This window comes from Trachemys scripta, chromosome 4 (genome assembly GCF_013100865.1).
Source record: "Trachemys scripta elegans isolate TJP31775 chromosome 4, CAS_Tse_1.0, whole genome shotgun sequence".
NCBI classification, from domain to species: Eukaryota; Metazoa; Chordata; order Testudines; family Emydidae; genus Trachemys; species Trachemys scripta.
Window position 1 is genome coordinate 7,015,141 of NC_048301.1, and position 26,422 is coordinate 7,041,562.

The following is a 26,422-nucleotide window of genomic DNA, read 5'->3' on the forward strand; positions in this document are numbered from 1 at the left end:
AGCTCTTCTCTCCGCTCCAGTTTGCTCCTGTCAAGCAGGCGAGCGATCACTCTGCATGCTCAGGCAGAGCGACATGATCTCCTTGGTGAGCAGCTCCGGGTAGCAGCACTCCCAGGCAATGCTTGGGCAATTCTTTCGGACAGCATCGCTAAACCACAGTAACCGAGAGGGTCAAGTGCACTGTGCCGGGCAGCCTTCACGTCGGTTATTAATGAGACTCTCCCAAGAGCGCTCTGGGGCCGTAAGCGACTCCCACGAACTCTCCCTCGCTCTCCCCCAAAACCCCTCCGCAGCCCAGGAGCCGGCTACTCACCCCCGCGGGTACTTGTCCAGCTCATGGAGAACCGTGTGGTCACAGTATTCAAAGACCAAGTGGAGCTTCCGTTTCCTCCTGAAGACTTCCAGCAGGTTGACCAGGTTGGGGTGCTTCAGTTGCTGTGAACACACAATGGAGCGGTCTACTTAGTAACGCAGCCCCAGACGGCTCACTGCCCCGTCCTGCAGCTTGGAGCTGAAAAGTGGGGCGGGGGGGTGGAGGGGGAAGAACACTTCTTACACAAAACACCTTGAATCAGCCAGCTTGCACAATAGGGGGACCAACCTGCCACAACCAGGGCCGGAAGAGGCTAGTGGTTAGTTATTTTCGGAGACAGCTGGGGCCACAGATAAACTTGGCTTAAACAGCCACCGACTAGAGAAGATGCTGGCAGGCAAAAAATAATTTCTATCCATCACAGGTATTTCTGTATCATCCATCACATAGTATCTAGCCTCTGACTGTACCAGTGGAAGAAGAGAGTCTCCTTAGACAATGGCTTGGAAATACACACAATAAGACCTTATAGCTGCTGCAAAAAGCTTTTATATAAATGTTAGAAGCCTTTTTGGGACTAAGACATTGAGACTGTCCCCCAATGACACAGTGAAACCTCCCGCGCCTTGCTTTGCTAATTCACGGTCTCAACTTTTGAGGGGTTCATTCGGAAGTGATTTTTTGTTTTTGTTTTGCTTGGTATCAGGGGCTTCCTTACCAAAGAACTTCAGACCAAGATTCTTAATGTGCGTATGAAGATCTGGCACATCTGGATCTTTTAGGTTGTCTGTTGCAATATGAAATGGTTATTCCACTTCCTGGTATTGTTAACGTTTGTTTTTTATTTTGGTTTTTTTTTTAAACAACAAGGTGCATGGACAAGTAACTGGTAAAGGAATAGAAAACAGAGCTGGCCCCCGGTCCAGCGGAGCACTTAGGCACATGGGCAATTTTAATCAGATGAGTAGTCCCATTGACTTCAAGGGAATTACTCACACACTTACAAAGACAGACATCCTAAAATTTGTGCTGGATTGAGTTTTAGAATAAACAATGAATTTTCAACACAGGAAACTGACAACAAGGCATCTCCAAGGTTCTATACTACGCCATCTTTTAAGATGTGAACGAACGATTCGGAAAAGGGAATGAACAGCAAAATAGCAGAGAAAAATGATTTAAATTAGCCAACATTGGAGAAGACTGTAAGGAGGGTCTAGGCTGACCAGAGAAATCAATTGCGGATTAAGTAGAGAAGTGCAAGGTAAATACAAGTGTGAATAGTTCTTTCCAGTGTGATGGATTCGATATAACCATGCCGGTTAAAAGCCGCACTGCAGATAGCTCATAAAAACATCTGCTCAGAGCACAACAGCAGCTAGAAGAGATGCTAGATTATGTTAAGAAAGGATACAGAACGATACTGAAGTTATAACACCATTAGATATGCCAATGACTTGCCCTCCCCTTGAATACTATGGTGAGTTTGCTCATCTCCTCTCACAAAAGATGTAGAAAAGGGCCCCGGCCAAAGGGCAGGAAAAGCGAGGAAAGGCATGAAAAGACGTGTGTGTGTGAGGAGAGGTTGGGAAGATCGGGGCTGTTTAGGTTATAGGCGGGGGCGGAGGGAGACAAGGTAGAAGTATCGGAGATAATGAGCGATGTAGCAAAGCTCCTATTCACCTACACCAGGGGTTCTCAAATTTCATTGCACCGCGACCTTCTTCTGACAACCAAAATTACAACACAAGCTCAGGACGGGGGACCGAAGCCTGAGCCCGCCCGAGCACTGCTGCCCCGGGTCGGGGGGTCAAAGTCAAAGCCTGAGCCGAACCACCCCTGGTGGGGAAGGGGGCCAAAGTCAAAGCCCAGGCAGAGGGCCTGGGACCTGAGCCCCGCCGCTCAGGGCTGAAGCCCTCGGGCTTCGGCTTCAGCCCCGGGCGGTGGGGCTTGGGCTTTGGCCCTGGGCCCCAGTAAGTCTAGCATCAGCCCTGGCCACCCACTTTGGGGTCCCAACCCACAGTTTGAGAACCTCTGACCTACATCATAATACACGAGCCAAGGGCCACCCAAATGAATCACAGAGGTGACGGATGAAACTCAGGAGCTGGGATGAGAGCTTCCAGTTATAACCATCCCCACGCGAATGAATACACGTCCTTTATCAAACCAGAGGCATACACCCACCGCACCCCATATTTAGTTATATTTCTGTCCCGGGGGCAGAAGATGGAAATCTGGCTGGCTGAAATCAAGCGAACTGAAAACACCCCCCGCCTGGCAGGCTGCGAGTTCTTCAGGAGAAGAGCAGAGGTGAGCTCCAGCCTATTCGAATCATTACGGTCTGTGTGCTCCACAGGCAAGACACAGCGCAGCAGAGGGTAGCGGTGGGTACCATTCATCTTTTGGGCCTTGAAAGAGCTTCGCTTACAACGCCCTACAGACAGCTACCCTGCAAGAACCACACACTGGGTCCCCGCCCTGCACGATGCAGATGGCAGCACCTGACGCCGAAACGCAATTGGTTCTGCCGATCCGAGCGCGGGGTTGCGGGGCACTTATTAATGGACACACAGCTGGTTCTGGTTATGCAAAACTGCTGCACTCTGAATGGCTGTGGAGAGCCAATTTGCCTAATGATTACCCTGTGAAGTTGCAAGTCGCTCTCATTGGTCCCTCTGCTGTGACCGGGGCACCTGTAACCCGGGCTCTGGCCACCCTCAGATTATTAGTCCCTCCAGCTGAAGTATCGCCACCAAAATGTACAGGAAAGAGAAAGGGAGGGAGGGGAGAAGTATCACAGTGCGGCTGTCAAACCATAGGAGGAACACGCATGTATATCCCAAGGTAAATCCATCCATTCTCCCTCCCCACACCTCACACCTTCCCCACTCCACCAGCATCCCTATTCTTGTCTCTAAAATAACTTCCATACGGGCCATGATGCCGCTGGGTTGGTTGTCAGCAGTGGGCACTGAACTCATAACCCCCGGACCTAAGAGCACGAACCTTTATTGCTGGAGCTGAAAGGCCCAGCTCTGTGAGCGGGAGGAGGTTTCTGGGGCTGCTGCCCAGCCACCAGAGGGAGCCAGAGAGCCCTGAATGGAGCCCAGATGGCAAGAACTGCAGACCCTCGGCCCAGCTTGGTTCTGAAACAAAACCAGATCGCAGCCCTTCCAACAGCAAGATTCTTGCTGACCAGTAGGTGGGAAGGGGAATACAGTGGGGGACGGGAATGAAAGGGGCAGGCAGGGTGACTGGAGGCAGCACAGAATGGCCAAACGTTGAACAATACGTATTCACCTTTCAGGAATTTTGCTTCCCAGTCATGTGAACATTAGCCCAGGCTAATATTTCAGGGGTACATTACTACCAACAGGAAACACCCTCAAAATAGCTGGGAGGTTTAAATTCAATAACCCAGCCTCTGGATGCTAGGGTTACACAGACAGAGAACAACCCGCGCAATTGCTGGAATAAGTCCAGGTCTTGCCCAGCGATTAGAAGTCTTCCCATAAGACTAACTGGCCAGTATTTCTCCCAATCGTAGGGTCAGATCATTGAATGCAGCAGGCTTTAAAAACCCGAGCAGCTTGCATGCGTCAGACTGGCCTGTGCCCACACATCCCGTGTCGCCGGAAAGCACAGACTCAAGACGAGACTCTCCTGGAGATTTTTCTTTTTAAATAAGTGACAATTGTGGCAACGCAACACACACAGGAGAGAACAAACAGGCCGTGGTCACCACTGTTTAGAAAGCGAGACTGAAACTCAAACCCATTTAAAGTTTCAAAGGTGCTTATCTGTACATTGTCCTTAATGCGGAACAGTCGCCGTGTGTGTTTGAACTGGAGTTTGAACTAAAAGTTGGGATATTTTTAATATCGTGTATCCAGATTTACTTTCCCCATGGAAAGCACCACAAGAACAATGCTCTGAAAGCCGGCGCTGCAGATATTTGATTACTCTACTAAGCTCTAAGACTCCACCGGGGAGACCGAAGAGAGGGCTGTGTGGTCAAACTTGGCTAGTAAATTACAGGTTATGTGCAGAATTTTAGCAGGCTGCAGCTAAGATCATTAATTTCTAGTTGAACAATACGGCTCTGGGCAAAGAACGTTCAGATCTTTAATGCATCAGTCAGTCCCCAGCCATAATTGTGCACTCAAAGGCCCCATAAATCTGCCATTACCTCTCGCAGTGCCTTTGTGAGTTGCAGTAGATGGGGTCTAGCTAAAGAAAGCTGCGTTCAGCTTTTTAGTGTCACCACTGGGTGTTGTCAGGCAGCAGCAGAAAAGACTTCCCCCTCCTAATCCCAACCCACTCAGTACTGTTCATGGGCACCTGTTGCAGCTACGTATCCTATCGACAGTCAGTTGGTGGCATGGATGACAGCTTTCGGTTACAGCTACACAATCCTCTACTAACCTGATCGGGAAAAGATCTTATTTTTCCTTCTGTTGCACTGAATTATTTTTTTTCCCCTCACTCCCTTTGCAATGCCAGAGCTGAAGTACCCGGCAGCGTCAGTAATTGTCCTCTATGGAAAGGAGGAATGTTAATGCAACTGCCCTGCTGTGTGGTTCATAAGATGGAACTCTATTCTTCACCTTATGCTGCAGGTTGGACCCTATATCAGGACATTTCTGAACACTGTCGTGGTTTGTAGCCGGCGTTATAGGGCACAAGTTCTAAAGTAGGTGACGTTAGCCACACAAGAGGTGCCCTGCCTGGAGGATGCTGTCCATTACCAACATAGATCAAACCCCCTTAACCAAATAAAGCCCAAACACGGGGACACACAAAGCAACAGGATAAGCACCTTGAAGCAATATGCAAATTAGGGCTCATCTTCACTGCACAGTTAACCCCAGTGTTTCCCATCCACACACGGAAGCGTTCAACTCAAGAGTTGTGATGCTCTTAACTCAAATTGCCTGGTCCAAGAAGCGGCAGAATCTCAAGCTCAAATGAGCAAAGTTTATCGCGTGCTAATCCAAGCTGTCTGCAGTGTGGACGTGGCTGGTGCCGTTCGAGGGCCGCTAGCTCTCCAATGCCATCTCACGTTTGCCCTTGTGCACCCAGGAAGCGAGAGAACTTGCCTGCCCAATTCACTGGGAAACAACTCCGGGCGGCTCAGCTCACTGCAATGCTATGGACCATATGATGTGCCGGCCCCCAGAAGCCTTAGCCCTCCACGTGAGTGGCTGCAGCACCCCCTTGATCACACTTGGGAAGGGCTCAGATCGGTAGGTGACGGGCACTAGAGAAAACTCCCAAGACAGCGTTGACTATAAAGTTCAGCATTTCTGGGGTGGGTCACTTACCCCAGGTGGGATACACAGGCCCATCGGGGGTGTGTGTGTGTGAAGATGCGGACTATCGTTCCTAATAAGGGCCAATTACTACACAACTGGAAGGAAACGGTCAGCAGCGGGCACAGACAGTAGCGTGATATCAGTTGCAGCCAATCACTTCCGCTTTGTTCAGTGGTACAGTCATTTCACACACAAACCCAACTCATCCCAGTAGAACCCGGCAGAGGTCCAGGCGTCAAGATTATTTTCAGTCACAACGTAGCGCTAATGAGACATGACTATGAGAATCGCCAACTATAGATGGGTCTTTTGGCCTCCACCCCAGCACCTGCTGCATCACCTCCTCCGCAGAGCAAATTGGGGTTCATCAGTCACCCCAGATCATTGGCAATGGGGGAAATCCAGCCTTCCTGCCAGCGGGGACAAACCTGGCAGCTGCTTGTGACCGTAGTTTTCCCTTGCCACTTGGCCAGATCAACAGATTAGAAGCGGGTCGGCTCTCGCTGCTGTATCGATGTCAGAGCAGGAAATGAGGTGCCAGGCCCTTTGTCTGAGCTTCTAACAGGCTGCAACTAGGCTCAACCCTCCACCTGCAGGCCAGACTGCCTAATCAGGTGCCGGAGATGGGGGTGCCGAAGGGCCACTGCCCCCACTTTGAGAACCTGAACTTGGCAAGGGAGCCCCCTCCCCCCAGCCCTGCTCTGGAGCTGGGTGGTCTAACGGCTGAAGAGGCAGCCAGGCCAAATCCGAGCGGCGCCACCATCCTGTGCGTCAGGTCACGATGCTGTGACGGGGCAGCGAGAACACCCTTGTGGAGATGGGGCCGGGCCAAATCCGAGTGAGCGGCGTCGCGACCTGGCGCATGGGGTCACACCACCACTCAAGTTGGGCCTGATTTGGTTGCTCCCCCTCCAGTTTTGCAGCCCTAGGACTGTCTCCGGGCCGTGGGGAAGGGCTCGGTTCACTGCTGACAGAAGATGTCAGGGGTTGTCTCCTGGCGCCCAGGGTCCTGGCCTGCATTTACAGGTGTGGGGGAGGGGATGGGGAGAGTTCACGCTTACCCTTCGGCCTAGGCTCCACTGTTCCCATTGAGAAGGAGACGGGGTGCAGAGCTAATCCTTCCTGAAACTCTGGCATCTCTCTCGGGGAATTCAGACCAGCTCGCGACCTGACCAGTGTGAATCACCTGAGGAAATTGGTTCTTACTAATGATTTAGAGCTGTCAGCAGTTCTTGGGAGCCGAGTGGCATTGGAGGGTTGGTGTGTGGCCCCTGGTGGAACTGTCCTCTGGCAACTGAGTTCACTCATTGAAGGGGATGCATCAAAGCCAGTTCCTGCATGCCCTGGTCAGCCCTTAGCAGGGAATTTGGTGTTTCACTTTCCAAGGGAAGAGTGAACAGGAAACATGCTAGCACCAAATTCACCTCTAGTTTGTGTATTCAAGTTCTCAGAGAGTTGGTTGCTCTGATGCTTTCTCTGATCTGATAACAGCGCATTCAAAAGGGTGTCATGCTAGACCTCTCCCCCATGTACATACCTCGGTGCTTCTTAGCATACCAAACAACCACCACCCAGGAGTGGAGAAACAGAATACACTTGTTCTTAACTCTAACAGAAAAGGCTATGGGCTGTGTCAGCGGCTCACATGGGGGGAAACTAAAACAAGAGATGAGCCGTAAAATAAAATGCAAAAACTTTGTTCAGGACAATTCTTCAGCAATTCCACACAAATAGATCACGAACTAGGGAATCACCCAATGAAATTAATAGGCAGTAGGTTTAAAACAAACAAAAGGAAGTATTTCTTCACACAATGCACAGTCAACCTGTGGAACTCCTTGCCAGAGGATTTTGTGAAGGCCAAGACTATAACAGGGTTCAAAAAAGGACTAGATAAGCTCATGGAGGATAGGTCCATCAATGGCTATTAGGCAGGATGGACAGGAATGGTGTCCCTAGCCCCTGTTTGACACAAGCTGGGAATGGGCGACAGGGGATGGATCACTTGATGATTACCTATTCTGTTCATTCCCTCTGGGGCACCTGGCATTGGCCACTGTCAGAAGACAGGATACTGGGCTAGATGGACCTTTGGTCTGACCCTGTATGGCCGTTCTTATGTTAGCTGCACCTGCTGCTCCAAGACAGACAAGCAACCTCTTGCTAAGGCTTAGTTCACCCAAGAGACCTTCTCTTTGGGGAAGTTCTTCACCCCTTTAACCGCTCAGACAATTCTTCCGATGCAGTGGGGAGAGGGTGAGCTCAAGGTTGGAGGCCCCAGCTTTTCTCTCTTTACCTGACTGCTGCCTCAGTGAGTCTGAGCAGCCTCCCCCGCCCCTGTTCCAATGTGGTTTCCAGTTCCCAGCTGAACTCTTCAAGCAGTTGGCAACTTTTCACTGGAGCCTTAAAATGTCCATCCCTGGGCTGCTTTGGAGATACCACGCAAACATCTCTCCAGAGTTTTCAATGCACCCGCCCAGCAGTCTTATAGCAGAGATCGCAATGGAGGGCGGCACTTGCCCATCATTGGCCAAGAATCTTTCACAGAACACAGCAGGGTTCTATCGCACCTCAAGACTGATGCATCCTTTCAGCCGGCTGTGGGTTTGAATGAGATACAAGTGGCTTATGCCCAGCCTGAAGAAGGGTCCCTGAACCAAGACAGCCCAGCCCATGAGCATTTTCACAAATTCACCCAGTGGCACGACTGCCAAACGGAGAAGATTTAGGGTCATCCCTGAATTTGTCCTTCAGCAGCAGTACACCAGTGGCTAATCCCATCTCCCGATCTCTGGAAAATCGGCACTTTTCTTCAGTGGGAACTGTGCTATGGTCATTCCTGTCTACCACACCAAGGCTCGACTACCATAATTCACTTCTACTTGGGCTTCCCTTAAGTTAGCCAGCTTCTGCCAAGCAGTCTGCAACTTGGTAGAGGAACACGGGCCTGGTGCCAGCCTTTCTCCACGAATTGCACCGCTTGCCCAAAAGCAAAGTGAGTCAGATGAAGGCTTTTTCTCCCAAAGGGTCCAATCCAGCAGGCAGCCTCCACTTCCATTAGTCAGTCAGAGTCGAGCTCTCACCTCTCAGCACCTCATAGGATAAGGTCCAAAGTCTTCAGTGACCCTTTCTTCCTATGTCCACCCAAGGCAAATGAAATCAGCAGAGCTGACCTTGCTGTACATCCCACTGTTCTGGCCAGGGCAGGGTCTTCTTGACTCAAGTGTCTTTCCAGTGGAATTCCCCATCCCCAACTAAGTCTAACCAAGTGGACACCGAGTACCGCACGAGCCCCTATTGCTTGGTCAATTCATTGCCCTGTTTTCCCACCCTGCTTTCACACAGCTCTTCCTTCGGGCATTATTTAAAACTCTACTTGGCTTCGCCTGAGCACAGTACTATTGGGAATGAGCGTTGGGGCTGGGTTCCCCGGGATCAAGGTTTTCCAGCAGATTAAGTGCCTGCTACAGGCACTTTCCAAAGCAAGCAAACGCCATTTCCCAGGCAGCCCCGTCGCTGGGTGAAGACTCAGGAAAGGTTCTGGAGCCGTTAGCACACAAATCTCTGTGGAATCAGCAGTGGTGGAGCTGGTCGTACATGATAAGATGACAATGCCCTGCTGTTTGACCTTTGGCAAATCCCGATCCCTCTAATCCCTCATCTGTCTTGTCTACTTGGGCTGTAAACTCTTTGGGGCAGAGACGGTCTCAGACTATGTATTTTTACAGTGCTTAGCGCAAACAGGTCCTGATCTCCACCAGGGCCTCTATAACGCAGAATAATAATAATTAATGTGTTTGTTTGCAATCTGCGAGTAGCTCTTTGTCAAAGGCCCGTTCTCCATCTGAAGCCTACTCCTCCAGAAGCCATACACCCTACAGAGCTGGATTTCTTTTAAAAGCCACGCCCACCTTTTATGTTTTGTAGTATATACCTTTGAGCGTTTTGTGAACTGAGGCCCTACGCACAGCACTGTATCAGCTGGCAACATTTGAAATTCATCCTTCTACAAACAGTCAGTATCGGGTTTCTATTGTCGGGGATACGGTTTATACAAAGACTGACCCTGTTTTCACAGTAGTACCTTTTGTATATTTCAAAGCCATCACACACAATGGTACTCCTTTAAACTCTCTGCATACTCTGGCTATCCTTTGGAGCCAGCTACCATAGCTTGTTAGTTACACAAGCCTTTGTCCACAAAATATTTACTCTGCAGAACAACTAGTTATCAGGGGGCTTACATTTTTCACTGATGAAACATAATCTCATTTGATCTTGGACAAACAGTGTGTTGCCTAAGCCAAGAAATATCTTAATTAATTAATACATAAACAAACAATCCGTTACTATTTACAAAGAAAATGTTTAAAAGATAGTGGAGCAGGTCTCCACTTGTTAAATCAACATCACTCCAAACACACGTCTTTTGGTGATGACCCTGCAGCTTGTTGGGTTCTTGATTATTATGGGTGTGGGGAAGACGCATTTATCATCCAGGCTTCTGACAAGTAGCTTCAGTAACTATTATGTTCGTTTGCAAATCTTTAATGTTCACATAAAGTTTAATGCAGTTTGTTAGGAAGAATTATGCATCTAAACAGATAGAACTGCAGTTTCCCAGTTTGTTCCTGGCAGGGCAACAAACCTATATTCCCCATCAAGCCTGACCCTGCACCAACGGTGCTTTTTTCCTAAAATGGTTCTGGAGTCACTACCATGACTATAAACAGGGGTCCGATCCTGCTTCAGCTGAAACAAATGGGTCTTCTACCACCGACTGGGATGGAAACAGGAGTAAGACTCAGCAGTCTTCTCACAGCCTCTCTCGCATCCGGACCCCACAGATTTATATAAACACGTGTAATAAAATACCAAACGGGACCATGGTTTATAGCAAGAGCAGCTTTGGGGACGTTTTCAGAACTATTGTGACACACTGAAATCTCACACTTACAGCAACAGAAACGTTACTTGGTTCCCAACAAGCAAATTAAGATAATGGAAAAGAACATTGATAGCGGATAATGGTCTGCCACTGCTCCATAAATGCCAAGCAGAAAGTGGAGTCTGGGAAAAATGCCAGGTAGAAACCAGAGACGGGGGAAATGCTAATACTGGGAAAGAAATCTCTAAACATTGAGCTTTAAATAAAGTTCATTTTTAAAAAGACCCTTCACTGAATATTTCCATGTTTTCTGTCAGGCTTTTTGGGCTAAAGCATCCTAAATTCTTGACTTACGGCTTATATAAATGACAATGTTCCACAATGTCTATTTTCAGCCTTAGATGTCTGAATAAGCATAGGCGGCGAGTTATATGGGCCCACGGTGCCCCTGCTCCACCAGTATTTAAGAACGTGGGCCTGGCTTCACCAGTGTTTGGGCTTTGAGGGGCCCAGGGGGACATGGGGTCCAGGGCAACCTTGGGGGAGGGGGCTAGCAGGGGGCCTGGCGCCAGCAGCAGCGAGCAACCTGGCCCCAGCCTGCCCCGCTCCGCCGGCTCCCAGCGTCGCTTCGGGAAGGGGGTGGAGGCCGGAAAGAAGCAGGGTGGGGGCAGGGGCTTGGGGGAAGGGTTGGGGGCAGAGCAGGGGCGGGCTGGGTTGTTGGGTGCTGCCGGCGCCAAGCTCCCCACTAAGCCCCCAGGCCGCCCTGGACCCCATGTCCCCCTGAAGCGTGGGGCCACCCCAAAGCACAGGGCCCGGGGTGGTTACCCCGGTCTGTCCTATGGATGGGACGGCTCTGCTTGGACCCATTCTGGGCAGCACCAAAAATTATATAAACCTGGCGCCATGTGAATAGGAACGGGTTTGGTTGTCTGGGAGTTTCCCTAGGGTTTTTTTTTTTTTTTTGTTAATATGGGTCATATTTAAGCGCACTACAAGCACCGTTTCTGATGGTTCCTTACACCGTTTTAAAGTATTTATTGTATTTTATTGTGAAACATACAGAGATAAATAAACCTTATTAATTTACATACATGAATTTAACACGCGCGCACAGGCAGCCTGGAGCAGGATCGACAGAGCAGTGAGTTTCTCCCCAAGAGACCTGAGGAGCAGAAGCTACAAGGCCTCTTCTCACCCCCTAGTTAACTAGTGAACAGGAGTCACTAGGTGTCTCCAAACTAAGGGCCCCACACCCCAAGCCCTTACGCAAACAAGCAATTTCAAACACGAGCTGAATGTTACTCACAGGGGCAGGTCTGCAGGATCAAGGCCCAAGACAGCGGCACTTCCACACCTGAAGTGGTGGTGGTCTGCACATGCTCCACAACCCAGCTTTGCCACCTACCACGAGCATTGCTACTCTAGGAAGAGACAACCGAACTGGGGAAAAGAAGGTCTGCTTCTTGGGCTGCTGCTGGCCAATCAATGCAACTCTGGTGGGCTTGTAGGGAGGTATCTTATATACACACACACTCAGGGCCAAAAGTCTGGCTTCCCTACCAACGAGGCCACTCGCAGAATAAGGTCCTACTCCCCACGAGTAAGTACAGCAGCATCTGGCCTCATAGCTAGATTTGAGAAAACGGTGATGTTTGTACAATGCCAGTGCACGGACATCACTAATCTATTCCTCTTGGGGCCACACTAGTTAGAACAAGTTCAATTTACATTTTAAGTGAGACACACGTATTCGCGTTGGATTGAGACTACACATTCTCCCCATCACACGTGAATTTCAAGTTCCTCCAAGTGCTCCAAGTCTTAACTCTCAGACTTCCCTTAACATCAGCAAGACCATGTGTTTCCCTACTACACACAGTCGCTAGTAAGGATGACCCAGCAGCATGGTACCACTATCGCTGCATCAACCAAATGGCTGTTTAGCAAATCTTACTACCAAAGGTACTCGGAAATCGACCACACAACCTCCATGTAACTAGCTCAGCTCTGTCAGCGGGGGCTTTGTTGGCTACCCCAGTTGATTTACCCACTTTAAAGACTGCTTAGGAAAAATGAATGTTTGGACCATTAAGCCATTTTATATTCAAGAGCAATGCAACCATCATCTAAAGCCACAAGAATTATATAAAAATCAACAAAAAGAAGAACAGGAGAGAGTCCTGTGGCACCTTGCATCTGAAGAAGTGAGGTTCTTACCCACGAAAGCTTATGCTCCCTATACGTCTGTTAGTCTTAAAGGTGCCACAGGACCCTCTGTTGCTTTTTACAGATTCAGACGAACACAGCTACCCCTCTGATACTTAAGAATTATATACATTTCCTCCCTCTAATAAAAACTACTGATAAAGGAAAAGATTGTTGTTGCACTTTTCTCCCCAGAATTAAAATCAGCTCTGTTGGGATATTCATGCAGAACAGTTACACCCCAAAACATGGTTGATGATAGAGATACCAGACAGCTCAGGATAGCTGTGATTACAGGTGCTGTCACCACTCTACACAACAGCTAGGATGATAAAGAACTGTTGCTGCTCAGGACACAAGTAGTTTGTAAGCAGGGAAGATTTATACCATCACTGGAAAGCCACAGGGAGAATCGGTTCGTGTCCCAATCCTTCTGTGCGCAGAAGTGGGAATAGCTGCTAGATTTTGAAAATCACGAAGAGTGTCATTTTCAAAGAGCAGAGGGGAGATAGCGCCTCAAATCCCGCTGAAAGCCAATGGGATTCCTTGGGCTGCTTTGGGAAATACCAGGCTAAATACAGAGACAGCTGATATTGGTATCTGGGTTAGCGAGGTTTGGGGAAATTACCGCCCCAAGATGTTATTTGAATCGGAATAAGCAAAACCTTTGAGAGTTTAAACCCAACCCAAGCCACACGCAGTCACAACGGGGCAGTGTCAAGTCCTACAGGGCGAACAGCCCGTTACCTTTAACATCCGGATCTCTCGCAGGGCGATTTTCTTTATAACCGGATCATCTTCCGATTCTAGGAACTTCTTAATAGCCACGATCTGGCCGGTGTCTCGGTTCCGGCATTTGAACACCACCCCGTAGGAGCCTTCTCCGATCTTGCCAATTTTTTCATACTTCTCCATGGCCCGGCGAGCAGGTTCTCCGGGGCCGGCTCCGAGCTCGGGCGAGGCGGGGACCTTTCAAGGCACCTGAGCCGAGTGCGCCGGGGCTGGAGAGCGGCACTAGCGCCGGCGGCCCCGCATCCCCCAGGACCCAAAGCCGGAGCCACACGGCGGGGCGGGGAAGCGGCCAATCGCCCGCGTCTCGGCTCGGAGCAGAGCTCGCAGCTCGCCCCCGGTTCGCGTCCTGCCCTGGCTCGCCGGGCGCCCTCGGGAATTAAAATTTAATTCCCCGCCTGCCGGCGGCGCGGGTTGCCAGGGGACCTGCCTCTGCCTCTGCCGGGGGAGGCGCGGCCGCGCTGGGAGGAGCCGACACTGGATGGGCCGGGCCCGGGACGGATCCGTCTCCAGCCCCGGCGGGGCCAAGCGGGGCGGTGGGCAGAGGCTGGGTCCCCCCCGGGGCAGGAGCGTTTCGCTGCCCGTACGTGGCAAGGGGGGGCGGGGCTCAGGGCGGGGTCCAGGATCAGGACCCCCCCCCCCGCCTTTTTTTTGAAGACTGCTAAACTCTTGGATTCCGTGACATCTTGTCGCAGGGAGTTCCGCAGGCGAATGGTGCGGGAGTGGGGAATACCGTATTTCCTTTATCGTTTTAAACCTCGACACCGTTTATGGTCATGAAAACGCCACTTGTTCTGGTGTTGCAGAGAGAACAGGGGGCCTTGGCCTGCCGGATCCCTGCCCTGCACACACTCGCCCTGGGGCGCTAATGCCAACAGCCCCCAGCCCTGCCCCAGCCCTTCCAGAGTCATTGCTCTGCAAAGCCAAGATCCAGCCCCCAGCACCATCCGCAGCTGTGACAGTGCCCCCACTGGATCAGCTCCGGCCCATGGAAATAGCTCGCCCCACACACTAGCCCAGGGACAGGCAAACTTTTTGGCCTGAGGGCCGCATCAGGTTCCTGAAATTGTATGGAGGGCCGGTTAGGGGAGGCTGTCTCCCCCCAAACAGCCAGGCGTAGCCCAGCCCCTGATTCTTATCCGACCCCCGGGGGCCCCTGCCCTATCCAACCACCCCTGCTCCCTGACCACCCCCTACCACCCCATCCAACCTCTCTTCTCCTTCCTGACTGTCCCCCCAGGACACTTGCCCCCATTCAACACCCCTGTTCCCTGCCCTCTGACCACCCCAACCCTTATCCACACCCCTGCCCCCTGAGGACCCCCAGAACTCCCCTGCCCTCTATCCAACTCCCCTGTTCCCTGCCCCCTTACTGTGCTGCCTGGAGGCGCTAGAGCCACATCGCCCAGAGCACTAGGACAGGCAGCCGCACCGCCTGTCTGGAGCCAGCCACACCATCACTAGCGCACAGCGCAGAGCACCGGGTCAGGCAGCCACGCCACCGCGCAGCGCAGAGCACTGGGTCAGGCAGCCATGCCACCGCGCAGCAGAGCACTGGGTCAGGGCCACGGAGCTCGCAGCCCAGAGGATTGCGCTGGCGGCGCAGTGAGCTGAGGCTGCAGGGGAGGGGGAACAGCAAGGCAGGGGGCGAGCTCCCGGGCCAGGAGCCCAGGGGTCAGGCAGGAGCGTCCCATGAGCCAGATGTGGCCCGCAGGTCGTAGTTTACCCACCTCTGCGCTAGCCCGTTAGGGGATGTCTACACAGCGTTTTGGAGCCAGGCCCCCACCCCAGTTGACAGACGGGTTAATGCTCTGAAATAGAAGTGTAGACAGGGCTTTGAAGGTGCAGCTGGGACTCTACAGCACAGGGAGGGGGAGGGGGGCTTCCACTTCAAAGTGCTGCCCACACAGCTCTTTCTAGAGGCCCCAGGCTGGCTCTGAAAGGCTGGGGAGAGGTACCCTTAGAGACTCATGTTCAAAAAGCAGCCCGCAGGCCCTTAAACGCAGCAGCTCCTGCAGGCTGAGCTGTGGGGTGGTGGGAGCAGTACATTAGCCTGACAAGTGGCTCCAGGTACACAAAAAGGAACAGCAGAGGGTGTTCCTGCTCTCCTTGCACCTGCATCAGCCTACATCTCCCTGGGAGAATCCAATGCTGAGAGGCCTCCACGCCCGCGTCTTCAGCCAAGAAAGTGAGCCCTACTCGTGCCTTCCCTAAAGTCAGGTATCAATTTACCTCCCACTGTTCCAAACCAACCTAGAACAGGGCTTCTAGACAGCAAATAAAGTGCACGCGGCAGGGAGGCTGAAAGCAGAGAGAATATAACTGGAGTGGTGGTGTAGCCCTGTTGGTCGCAGGACGTTAGAGACACAAGGTGGGTGAGAGAGAAGCTTTCACAGGGACACAGAGCTCTTCTTCAGAGCTCAAGAGCAGCGCTGGAAAGCGTGTCGGTCTCTCCCCAGCAGAAGCTGGTCCAATAAAGAGATTACCTCGCCCACTGTTCCCTAACACACACACACGCAGGAAAGTCTAGCTAAACAGTCTACAAGTCCAGCCTCAGCTCCTACCTGGCGGAAATGCAAGCGTTTAAAAACCAGCATCCACGTCAGAAAGTTTCCTCTCAGCAGCAAGCTGCCATCCTCCGAGGGCTCACCTCTCTGCTTGGAATCACTTTGGGGCTTCATTGATGTGTTGCACCTTTCCTCCTCAGCTAATGCAGATGTCACGACCACTGCGGCTGTTTCTCAGTTTACAATACATTTGATCACATTAATTAACCCCTTTTGCTTTCCTAATCTGCTGTTTGCATTTCAAAGAACTCGAGGAGCCTGTTTTAGTCTTAAAGTTGAATACAAAACTTGTTCACAGAATAATTAATACTTTGCCACCTTTCAAAGGTCCTGAGGCTGTGAGCTAACCTGGTATTTAGTGATAATAATTGCACCCTGGGGTATTTTATCCTGGTTGAAATGTTATAGAACATACAAGGTATAAACAATATTAGACAGACTTCAAATGTCGATAGCAGCTACAAGTCATGTGGGAAGAGACCGTTTATGTCAAAGTGATGTTTGCTGTACGGCATTTTTATAGCTGTACCTTTTCTTCTGTTGTTTTAAAGCATGCCATACTCACAGATGTGTCCTACTTCTAATACAGTTAGAATAAGACTACACTAAAGCCACTGCACCTATGCCACTACAGAAGAATTCTTCTGACAACCTAGCCACGCTGACAGTAGGGGTTAGGTTCACCCAACTACAGCACTCAGGATATGAAATTTTGCCCAGTTCGGAGTGATGTAGCTTGGTAGATCTCATTTCTAGGTGTAGACCAAGCCTCAGGAATAAATCACCTTTACATATGGCAAAAGTCATTTCTATACTAGAAAATATAGCTAACTACCATTGCAAGTTTGTGACTTATTTTACTGCAACAAGCCAAGTGATAATACAAGGACATTCTGATACCACCATCTGTTAAAACTTTTCATTTGAAAAGTCAGCTGGAAAGTATTTTAAATGAATCCCTCTCTCGCTCAAATACGTACACAGCTGAAAAAATATCTGCAGAAACAAAATATTTTTATCTAGTTTGCTTTGCCGTTTGGGATTCTGTTAAAAATCTCAATCGCCACGGAGTTTTTGTACATTCAATTATTCAGTACATTACACGCACGCCCGGGCAGCCTGGAGCAGGATCGACAGAGCAGTGAGTTTCTCCCCAAGAGACCTGAGGAGCAGAAGCTTCAAGGCCTCTTCTCACCCCCTAGTTAACTAGTGAAGACTCCTAGAGAAGACTACTTTAGACCAGTGTTTCTCAACGACCAGCCCCTGGACTGGCGCCAGTCCCTGCGATTTCCTGGACACAGTTTAGGAAGAAATCAGCTGGGCCCTAGTATCCAAAACACTGCTTTAGAAAACAAAATAATATAATGACACAAACTCCTTCCCAATTCTTCAGAAATACAAAACTCGTGTGCTACTCTTGTAAGATTTCTGATACAATTTATAATTAGCCCCATTATTTCAACATTATCCTATCTTCAGTGTACTGTTTGGGAATATCTGTAAGGTCTTTATAAACTTCAATACAATTTCTGAACTAAAAACACTGACTTAACTGTCAGATCAATACTACAAAACTAGGTTTGAATGACAACTTAAGTGGACAAAGCCTTTAAATTTATGCAGTTCAATCTTCCCGCCAAGAGATCAGAACAATATGAACTCTAGATGCACCAAACAAGACATGACCCTCCTGATTCCTCACATGCACCAACTACCCATTGTTAATTTCAGCACTATTCATTATGAATCAAGCCGTTTGATTTCCAAAAGGACAATGAGGCTTTTCAATCTCTCGGCGCATCAGAGGACATCAAATCACTCATGTTTGCCTTAGAATCTGTCACCACAGCTTAGCGACAAAGCCTTTTGGTATTGTTACATTTACACGGTTCTGTTATTGAAATGAATTGTGAAGGTTCTAACGTATTTCCCCCCTATTAATTTAGCAGGTATTGAGATTGAATGGGACACCCCAGTATACAGTAGAATTAAGTGTTAAAATAAACCCTAACTTTAAATAACTGCTACTGTGTCAGCCTCTGCTTACATCGCGGCTAGAGTGTTATTCTGGGGTAGTAACACCCCTTATACAGGATCTGAACAGCAGTCTATCTGGTAGTGTTTAATTGTCCAGGGTATCATCAGAATGTTAATTAATGAGCACAGACAATAGGAAGCAATGTGACTCTTTAATGGAGGAATAAGGTGATAAAGTATGGATGACAAACTAAAAAGGGGGGAAGGGGTAAAAGGAGACGTGACTCAAAGCTTTATTATAGAATACTGCTTCTTATCATAGATATTTATACTATACAGCTGGGAAACAACCATCACTAAATGACAGTCTGACAAACAACAAGGTGAGCAACTATACATACAAAAAGCTTATAAGCATAGTTGCCCTACATGCTCCCCTCTGGAATAGTATAAATAAAATACACGTTGTGGGCAGCTGGATACGTTATTTTCATTCCTTAAGGATGACCAGGCACAATCCACTTACCCTTCCGTTTAATTTCACACAGGTTATCCCTAATTTATGAAAATAAAGCATGTATATTTTACATATACACTGCCTGTCAATGACACACACACACACACACACACACACACACACACACACACTCACACCTATACTGTACACACCCACCCGCTAATAACGTTTCAGGTGTCAATATTACATTTTGTATATACTCTACACCTATTATTTCAGTAAATATGAAACTCCCTTTTATGGCAACTCTGTAGGCAAAATGAATACAAAATACTTGGTTGTACAAAATTGCATTTATACAGGAACCACCAACATTGTACTATAACCCCCTTCAACAATGCACTACATCTCTACAAGGACCAAGAATCATCAAATCTTTATACAATTGTAAAAAATGCTAAGCTGCTCTGCAACCTTCTTTTGCTAAAAGTTAGATACATTACACCACTCTAGCAGCAGATTAATAAATAAAGATTAAATAGTCTATTTTACAAAGCCATACAGAATGGCAGATTTAAAAATGAAAAGCATTGCTGATCCTTTCACTTCCTACGCAAATCATCTTTATTAAGAATAAGACTCAGTATAAAGAGGGACTGGCCGGCACTATATTTATATCTACAGGATACAAGGACAACCCAGAGGAAGTAAATAACTAACTTTTTATGGCACCTTTATTGCATTTTTTTTTTAAAGGCTGTGTTTCCCTAGGATTAACAAATAAAGGACTATTTATCTGATAGCTTTTATTAAGCAAACGTGATATAACCAGCCACACAGTGGCAAGAGACAGAACTAGCCGTTTCCAGCTGTGAAAAGTACAATATTGATTTCTACCCTACAAACCAGATAATTAAGATATCAAGAAGAGAAAACGTAAGTTACAGTCCAGCTTGTATTTGAGTTTCCTTAATGGTTCTTTTTTCCTTATGTGATGGATTCATTCTCTTGTTATTTGCATTGGGTTACTGTTGCTTAGTAACTATTTTCATGTCCAGCCAAGATGTAGAGATTGCTGTGTGCAGTCGGGTTTTCTGTCGGCCTACTTTCTAACACTACAACCCTGCAAGTAAACACAAGCACAAAACAGAATGGGGTTAGCTGGAAAACAGAGATCCCACGGTTTAAATATTAATATTAAGAGGAGCAACTCCCATTGTTCACAGGCTCATAAGGTGATAGAGGTTTGTTGATATTCCTTTAATGCCTATTTAACTTATGTAAACAGCATTGTTGTAGCCATGTCGGTCCCAGGATATTAGAGACACAAGGTGGGTGAGATAACATCTGTTATTGGACCAACTTCTGTTGGGGAGAGAGAGAAGCTTTCGAGCTTACACAGAACTCTTCTTCAGGTCTGGGAAATTAAGGCCACGTCTAGATGTACAACTGTGCTTCTGCAACACATGTGGTGAAGACAAGCTCTCCCGTCGGCATAATAAAACCCACCTCCATGAGCGGCATAAGCTCTGTCGGCGGGCCTAGATCACAATCTCTTGACTCGTAAGAACCACATGGCTACACGGCACAAAGCCGAGAAGGCTGAAGCAGTCTCAGCTAATGTGACAAATCTGGATTCAAAGAGCATCTCCCTTAAGCTGGTGGCTCCAGTCAGACTGCACCTGTTCCCTGCTTGCTTTTGCTGAAGAGACTCAGCCGGATGTTTCAGGGACTGAGATTAAAACGAAGCTTCGTGTGTTAAACAAAACAAGTCGCTTAGGTTTGTTGCTATCTTATTCCAGACCTCAAGTCCCACAGAAGGAAAGAACATTTACAAGCTGGTTTTCTAGGTGATTCATGAATATAATTCTTCCCTCAAAATCCAAACCATGATCGCCAGAACCAGGACTTTCCTGAAGGGCCTGGAGCAACATGACTACCATCTGTTACACGTGGGTCGTTCTCTCCCCACAGGTCTATTGCGTGGGGATTTACATATTCTAGGTACACTGTGTTCATATTACTAAAAGCAATGTCAAAGTACGCCGTGCACTTAGACTGGAAGATGGCGCCAAACTCACTTTGGTTCTAATCACAATCACTTCTTAAAAATCAACCAAAGGTGGCAGTGTTGAGCAACAAGCTAGATTGCCATCCAGCTTTCTCCCCCCACACAAGGGTCTGAGAGAACCGTTCTGGACGGTAGTTGCATTTTAACTAGTTTTCAGCTAACTTATTTAAATTAATACAAGATTTAAGTTTCTTAAATATAACTACCTGTCTGATCCCAACAAGCGGAAAACCCTGGTTTCATCCGAAATCTCTTGGGTAACCTGCAAAAGAAAAGGATTAGTGGAAAGCTCCTTTGTATTGGTGAAGTAAAATACATGAATATGATTTAGAAGAGAAAATAGCCAGCCAGTTTCTTCAAATTACAGTTTTAAATAAGATTTAGTGCAAAATATAGAACCTTATACAGGCACTAAGTACAGCTTAGTGATTAGACCTCACAAGATTAATCTTAAATCGCTTGTAATAGTGATGATTAGCACACTGCAGGATTAGATGGTGGACTTGAGGGTACTTTGCTTAAATCTCAGCAGAGAGATTGAATTTCATCCACCACTGTGCAGAGTTAAAGAGACACTATCAATTTGATTTTCACAAGATGAATTTTCATTAGAATTAAATTTTCTGAGCCAGCCCTTCAAATCGTCCGTCCTGAATTTGTATAAAGGTTTAAAGGCACAAATGTATAAAGGTTTTTCTGAACCTTTGATGATATTTAGGGTGGGCCCAAGAGCCACACGCCTCATATAAACTATTTAGCTTAAAGAGAACGTTCAGTAGTGACTTGATCACAGTCTGTAAGTACCTACATGGGGAACAAATATTTGATAACAGGCTCTTCAGTCTAGCAGAGAAAGATATGACACAGTCCAATGGCTGGAAGTTGAAGCTAGACCAATTTAGGCTGGAAATAAAGGTGCACACTTAACGGTAACAGTAATTAACCACTGGAACAATTTACCAAGGGTCGTGGTGGATTCTCTATTGCTGATTTTTAAAATCAAGACTGGATGTTTTGGCAAAAGATCTGCTCTAGGAATTGTTCTGGGGGAGGTCTCTGGCCTATGTTACACAGGAGGTCAGACTAGCTGATCACAATGGTCCCTTCTGGCCTTGGAATCCATGAACATCAACATGCTTGGGCCCATCCCTCTCCATTCTCTGGACACACCTGCCTGATGCCTCTTTAGTTTCAGCTTGGTGCTGTGCTACTAGTAGATGCCCTCTTGTGTGGCCTGGGAAAAAGCCTGCATGCCATTTCCCCCAGCGCAGCGCAGGAGAGCAATGTCCGAACACGCATCTGACCATCCAAAACAGGGACACTGACTAGCCACACACTATTACAGTAACTCCTCACTGAAAGTCGTCCCGGTTACTGTTGTTTCGTTGCTGATCTATTAGAGAACATGCTCCCTGATAACGTTGTTTGGCAACTGCCTGCTTTGTTCACTGCTTGCAGGAAGAGCAGCCCGTTGGAGCTAGTTGGTGGGGGCTTGGAACCAGGGTGGGCTGGCAGCCCCCCTATGAGCTCCCCGCTCCCCTAAGTTCCCTATGCGGCAACTGCCCAGCAAACTATCAATTGCCAACAGTTCAGCTGTCCCTCCCCCGCACACCCCAACACCCCTGTGCAGCTCCTGCCTTCTGCCTTGGAGCTGCTCCTGGGAGCCTCCTGCTTGCTGTGCAAAGGGGGGGGGAGGAGAGAAGAGAGGTGCTAATGTCAGGGTGTCCCCCTCCGCCCTGCTCCTGCCCCCCATCTCCTTTACCCCCATCTCCACAGAGCGGGGGAGATGACACAACAGGGCTCAGGATGGAGGGAGCTTGCTGGCAGTAGCTGCTATCTCAACTTGCGGATCTACTTAAAAAGGCAATGTACTTAGAGTGGGCTCAGTGTACTTAAAGGGGCAATGCACATCTCTAACACACATGGTGTGTGTGTCTCTCTCTCTCTCTGCCATGCTGTCTCCCCTCCCTCCATCTGTGCTGCCTTGTAGAGTGTGAGGCTACATTAACACCGTGTTAACCCTTGAGGGCTCAGCCGAGTGTTAGTTCATCATTTAGCAATAAGGCATTTACTGGGAAATATCCCTCCCTCTTCCACCCTCTGACTCCACCACCTCAACCAAGCTTCACAATCATCATTGCTGTGTACAGTATTAAACTGTTTGTTTAAAACTTATACTGTGTATATGTATTGTGACAAAGTTCCTCCTCTACCTTGGTGGGTCCTGCGCTTATTGGCGGATTTGCTCGCTTCACAGATTCACCCTGTGGGTCAGGAAACAGTCCAGAGACCTTCCCCTCTGGTAGAAGCTATATCCAGGTCAATTCCTCCTCTGTTTGATCAGGAGTTGGGAGGTATGCGGGGGAACCCGGGCCCGCCCTCTACTCCGGGTTCCAGCCCAGGGCCCTGTGGACTGCAGCTGTCTAGAGTGCCTCCTGGTACAGTTGCACGACACCTACAACTCCTGGGCTACTTCCCCATGGCCTCCTCCAAACACCTTCTTTGTCCTCACCACCGGACCTTCCTCCTGATGTCTGATAACGCTTGTACTTCTCCGTCCACCAGCAGTACACCTACTCACTCTCAGCTTCTTGCACACCTCTTGCTCCCGGTTCCTCACACACACTTCCTCTCCTCTGGCTCCCTGGCTTGATTGGAGTGAGCCCTTTTATAGCATCAGAGGGGCCTTAATTAGAGTCAGGTGCTTAACTGCCTCACCTGACTCTTAGCAGGTTAATTGGAGTCAGGTGTCTATTAGCCTGGAGCAGCCCCTGCTCTGGTCACTCAGGGAACAGAAAACTACTTATCCAGTGGCCAGTATATCTCCCTTCTGCTACTCTGCTGTTCCCAACTGGCCTGGGTCTATCACAGTGTATAGTCTTTTGTCTGGTGAAAAAAAATTCCCTGGAACCTAATTCCCTCCCCCCCCCCACTTACATTAATTCTTATGGGGAAATTGGATTCGCTTAACATCGTTTCGCTTAAAGTCACATTTTTCAGGAACATCACTACAATGTCAAGTGAGGAGTTACTGTATTATGGTAGCAATTTAGGGCCACAATCAGAATCAGCAACCTGGAAGCAGGTGCGAGGGGAAGAGGAGTTAAAATTAAATTAAATTAATTATGGAAAGACCAGGTGAGTACTTACTTCATCTGACTTAAAGCTTTTGCCCTGCATGCCATGTTTCCAGAAAGCCAGCACACTGTCTTGAAGGCACACTACAAGAAAAACAAAATTAGACCAATGGGTTGAAAGGAGTTCTGTTGTCTCTGATCAAAGACAGCACTGGTGGGTTCAGTACAGGAAGTATGTTTGAGATGTTAATGCACAATTTCAGGCTCTAGGAAGCACCAAGTGAATATTACACAGTGTACTGCCATGCTATTTTTCTAGGTCCTGCTTGCAGGGCCGGCTTTATGAACTGCGGGGCCCGATTCAAATACCCGGCGGTGGTCCAGGGCTTCGGCGGCACTTTGGCGGCGGGGGGTCCGCTCCGGGTCTTCCGCGGCACCAAAGGACCCCACCCCCCCCCCGCTGCCGAAATGCCGCCGAAGACCCGGAGCGGACCGGGTGAGTAAAAAAAATTATAAAATTAAAAAGGTGCCTAAGGCGCGGGGCCCTCTTAGGCGCAGGGCCCGATTCCGGGGAATCGGCCTAAAGCCGGCCCTGCCTGCTTGTTTCCCATGTGATCTCTCAGAGACTAACGGGGCATGCTGCTCAGTAGCTGATGCATCTGGCATTCAATGAAGTCAGCTGAAACTTATAAACTAGTGATTGGGCTTTTCAAACATATCAACAAACCGTACCTTTTTCTACATAAAAGGTATGTCTGCACTGCAACTGGTGGGGTGACTGTGGCTCGTGGAGGCATGCCTGTGCTAGCGAGAATTTGGCTAGTGCAGCTAGCAACAGCAGCAAGCATCTGGCTGCATGTGTTTCAGCATCAGCTGCACAAGCCCACTCGGAATCCGGGGTATGTATTCACACTCCTAGCCCATGCGGCTGTGTTTTCACTGCTATTTTGAGTCCTGCTAGCTGGATTAAAGTTAGCATGAGTACGTCTACCCAAGCAGCAATCTCCTCCGACTGCAATACAGACATGCCCTTAGATTCATGTGCACTTGCTGCTCCCCTTCTCCTGTCATAAACCAGGAAGAGCTACTTATTCCTATTCCAATCCCTACATTATAAAACCGAGGCTCCCCAGAGCCACCTAGAGTGTAATAAATTCCAGAAACCATTCACTGAATAGCCATCTGCAAAGTGAGCTAGACAATTAGTGCAAGAGTCCTCGATACATCTTTCCATCTATTCATCCCTTCAGCGTGTCAAAGGAAAGCTGTTTACGCAGTGTAGTTGCATTACAGTATAAATGACCGTGTATGTCGATTGCTGGGAATGGAGGGAAAGTTTTCTGACTGAGAATTCAACTGGATAATTATAACATTTCATGATGTAGGAAAGGACCACGTGTCAAATAAAAAAAAATACTGCAATGTCCCTTCACAGCCTGACCAGTTCTGAGAGTCTGTTACACAACACCCTGCACTGCCTGGACAGATGACCATGTGACATTCATTCTTTTAAAAAAGCTACCCCAAAAATCGGTTGCCAAAGGGAAGATGCCTAAGGAACCCAGTGCTCCAAACGGCAAGGAACTGCTGGGTAAGAGTGAGCTGATCTTGAAACTGGGATTTTTATTAAAGGCTTTTCACCACTGACTCTGGTTCCAGAACAAGTTTAAATAATTCCAGTTCTGCAATAATTAACGTACAGTAAACTAAATCCCCACTTTGGGGATCATGGCAGGAACTCTCAGCATAACAATGTGCTGTTGTGTAGAGACGATGGCACACCTTCCAAAAACAAGACTGCTACACACCGTGTAAGAGCTGTGTATTATTAAGAAGGTATGGGCGAGCTAAATTGCTATCTGCAGGGTTTCTTTAAGTAAAATCTCAGCTTTGTTAAAAATTGCTCCAACCTAATTTATTGCTACAATAAAACCCCTTAGATAAAAACGTTTCTTGGTGCTCTAGAAACGAAGAGGAACAGAGGAGAGCAATTTCTTTGTTTTTAATCAAGACAGGAGACATCTTATTTAAAACCAGCAGGAATTACACTAGACCGGAATTTCCAAAGATCAGGTTCAGTCTTGCAAACACAAGCTGGCATCTAGCCTATCCCCCTACGTAGTCAATGCAGTCAAGGAGACAACTCACCGCAATAAGCACTACACCAAGTAATAAGCTTTTGCAGTGTCAGGCAATAAACTAACCTCGGCTAGAAAGAGCCATGCAATTTGAAGATAAAATCTTCTCTGCTCAAGGCTCAGTTCTTGAGAACCAGTCAGGAGATTTTTACTTACCTACAGATTCAATGCAGAAATCAAAACTTAGCTCAGAGGCCAGCTTCTTGCTCGATTTCAGCTTCCCTTGTAAATTCACAATTTTCACAAATTCTCAAGGGAAAAAAAGGACAAAATCAAGCTCAAAACCCGTTGCTGAAAAGGATTATAGACAGCTTTACATATCAAATGCTAACTACCACCTTCAGGCTTAAGAGTATTTTATTCCCATGTCTGGCTTTTACAGTTTGTACAGAATGAATCAAAGAGCATGTTTCTATTAATGCACAAGTAGGTAAGACCGTATATGTATCTGTATGTTTGAGTCTTTGCTAAAAGTCTTCCTAAAGTAGGGTTATTATATTTAAAAAACAAAAGAGGACACTCCATGGGGCCCTGGTCCCGCCCCTTTCCCACCCCCGGCCCTGCCCCAACTCTGCCTCTTCCCCGCCTATTCCCCACCCCTTCCCCAAAGCCCCCCCCCCCC

General features: G+C 48.2%; 2 protein-coding genes across 2 annotated transcripts in view; both read right to left on the reverse strand.

Annotated features, from left to right (window-relative positions):
* The window catches only part of CDKL1 (cyclin dependent kinase like 1), a 35,307-nt gene extending 21,340 nt beyond the window's left edge, over positions 1–13,967 (reverse strand). The window contains exons 1-2 of the mRNA XM_034769801.1: positions 13,472–13,967; positions 314–435 (exon numbers count right to left, since the gene is read on the reverse strand). Of these exons, the coding sequence (XP_034625692.1) occupies positions 314–435; positions 13,472–13,639 (290 nt within the window). The 5' untranslated portion in view covers positions 13,640–13,967. The remainder of the gene's footprint in view (positions 1–313; positions 436–13,471) is intronic.
* Positions 13,968–18,255: 4,288 nt separating this feature from the next.
* The window catches only part of MAP4K5 (mitogen-activated protein kinase kinase kinase kinase 5), a gene marked incomplete at its 5' end in the record, with an annotated part of 80,889 nt that continues 72,722 nt past the window's right edge, over positions 18,256–26,422 (reverse strand). The window contains 4 exon segments of the mRNA XM_034767959.1: positions 18,256–19,637; positions 20,792–20,847; positions 23,736–23,806; positions 25,957–26,049. Of these exon segments, the coding sequence (XP_034623850.1) occupies positions 19,550–19,637; positions 20,792–20,847; positions 23,736–23,806; positions 25,957–26,049 (308 nt within the window). The 3' untranslated portion in view covers positions 18,256–19,549.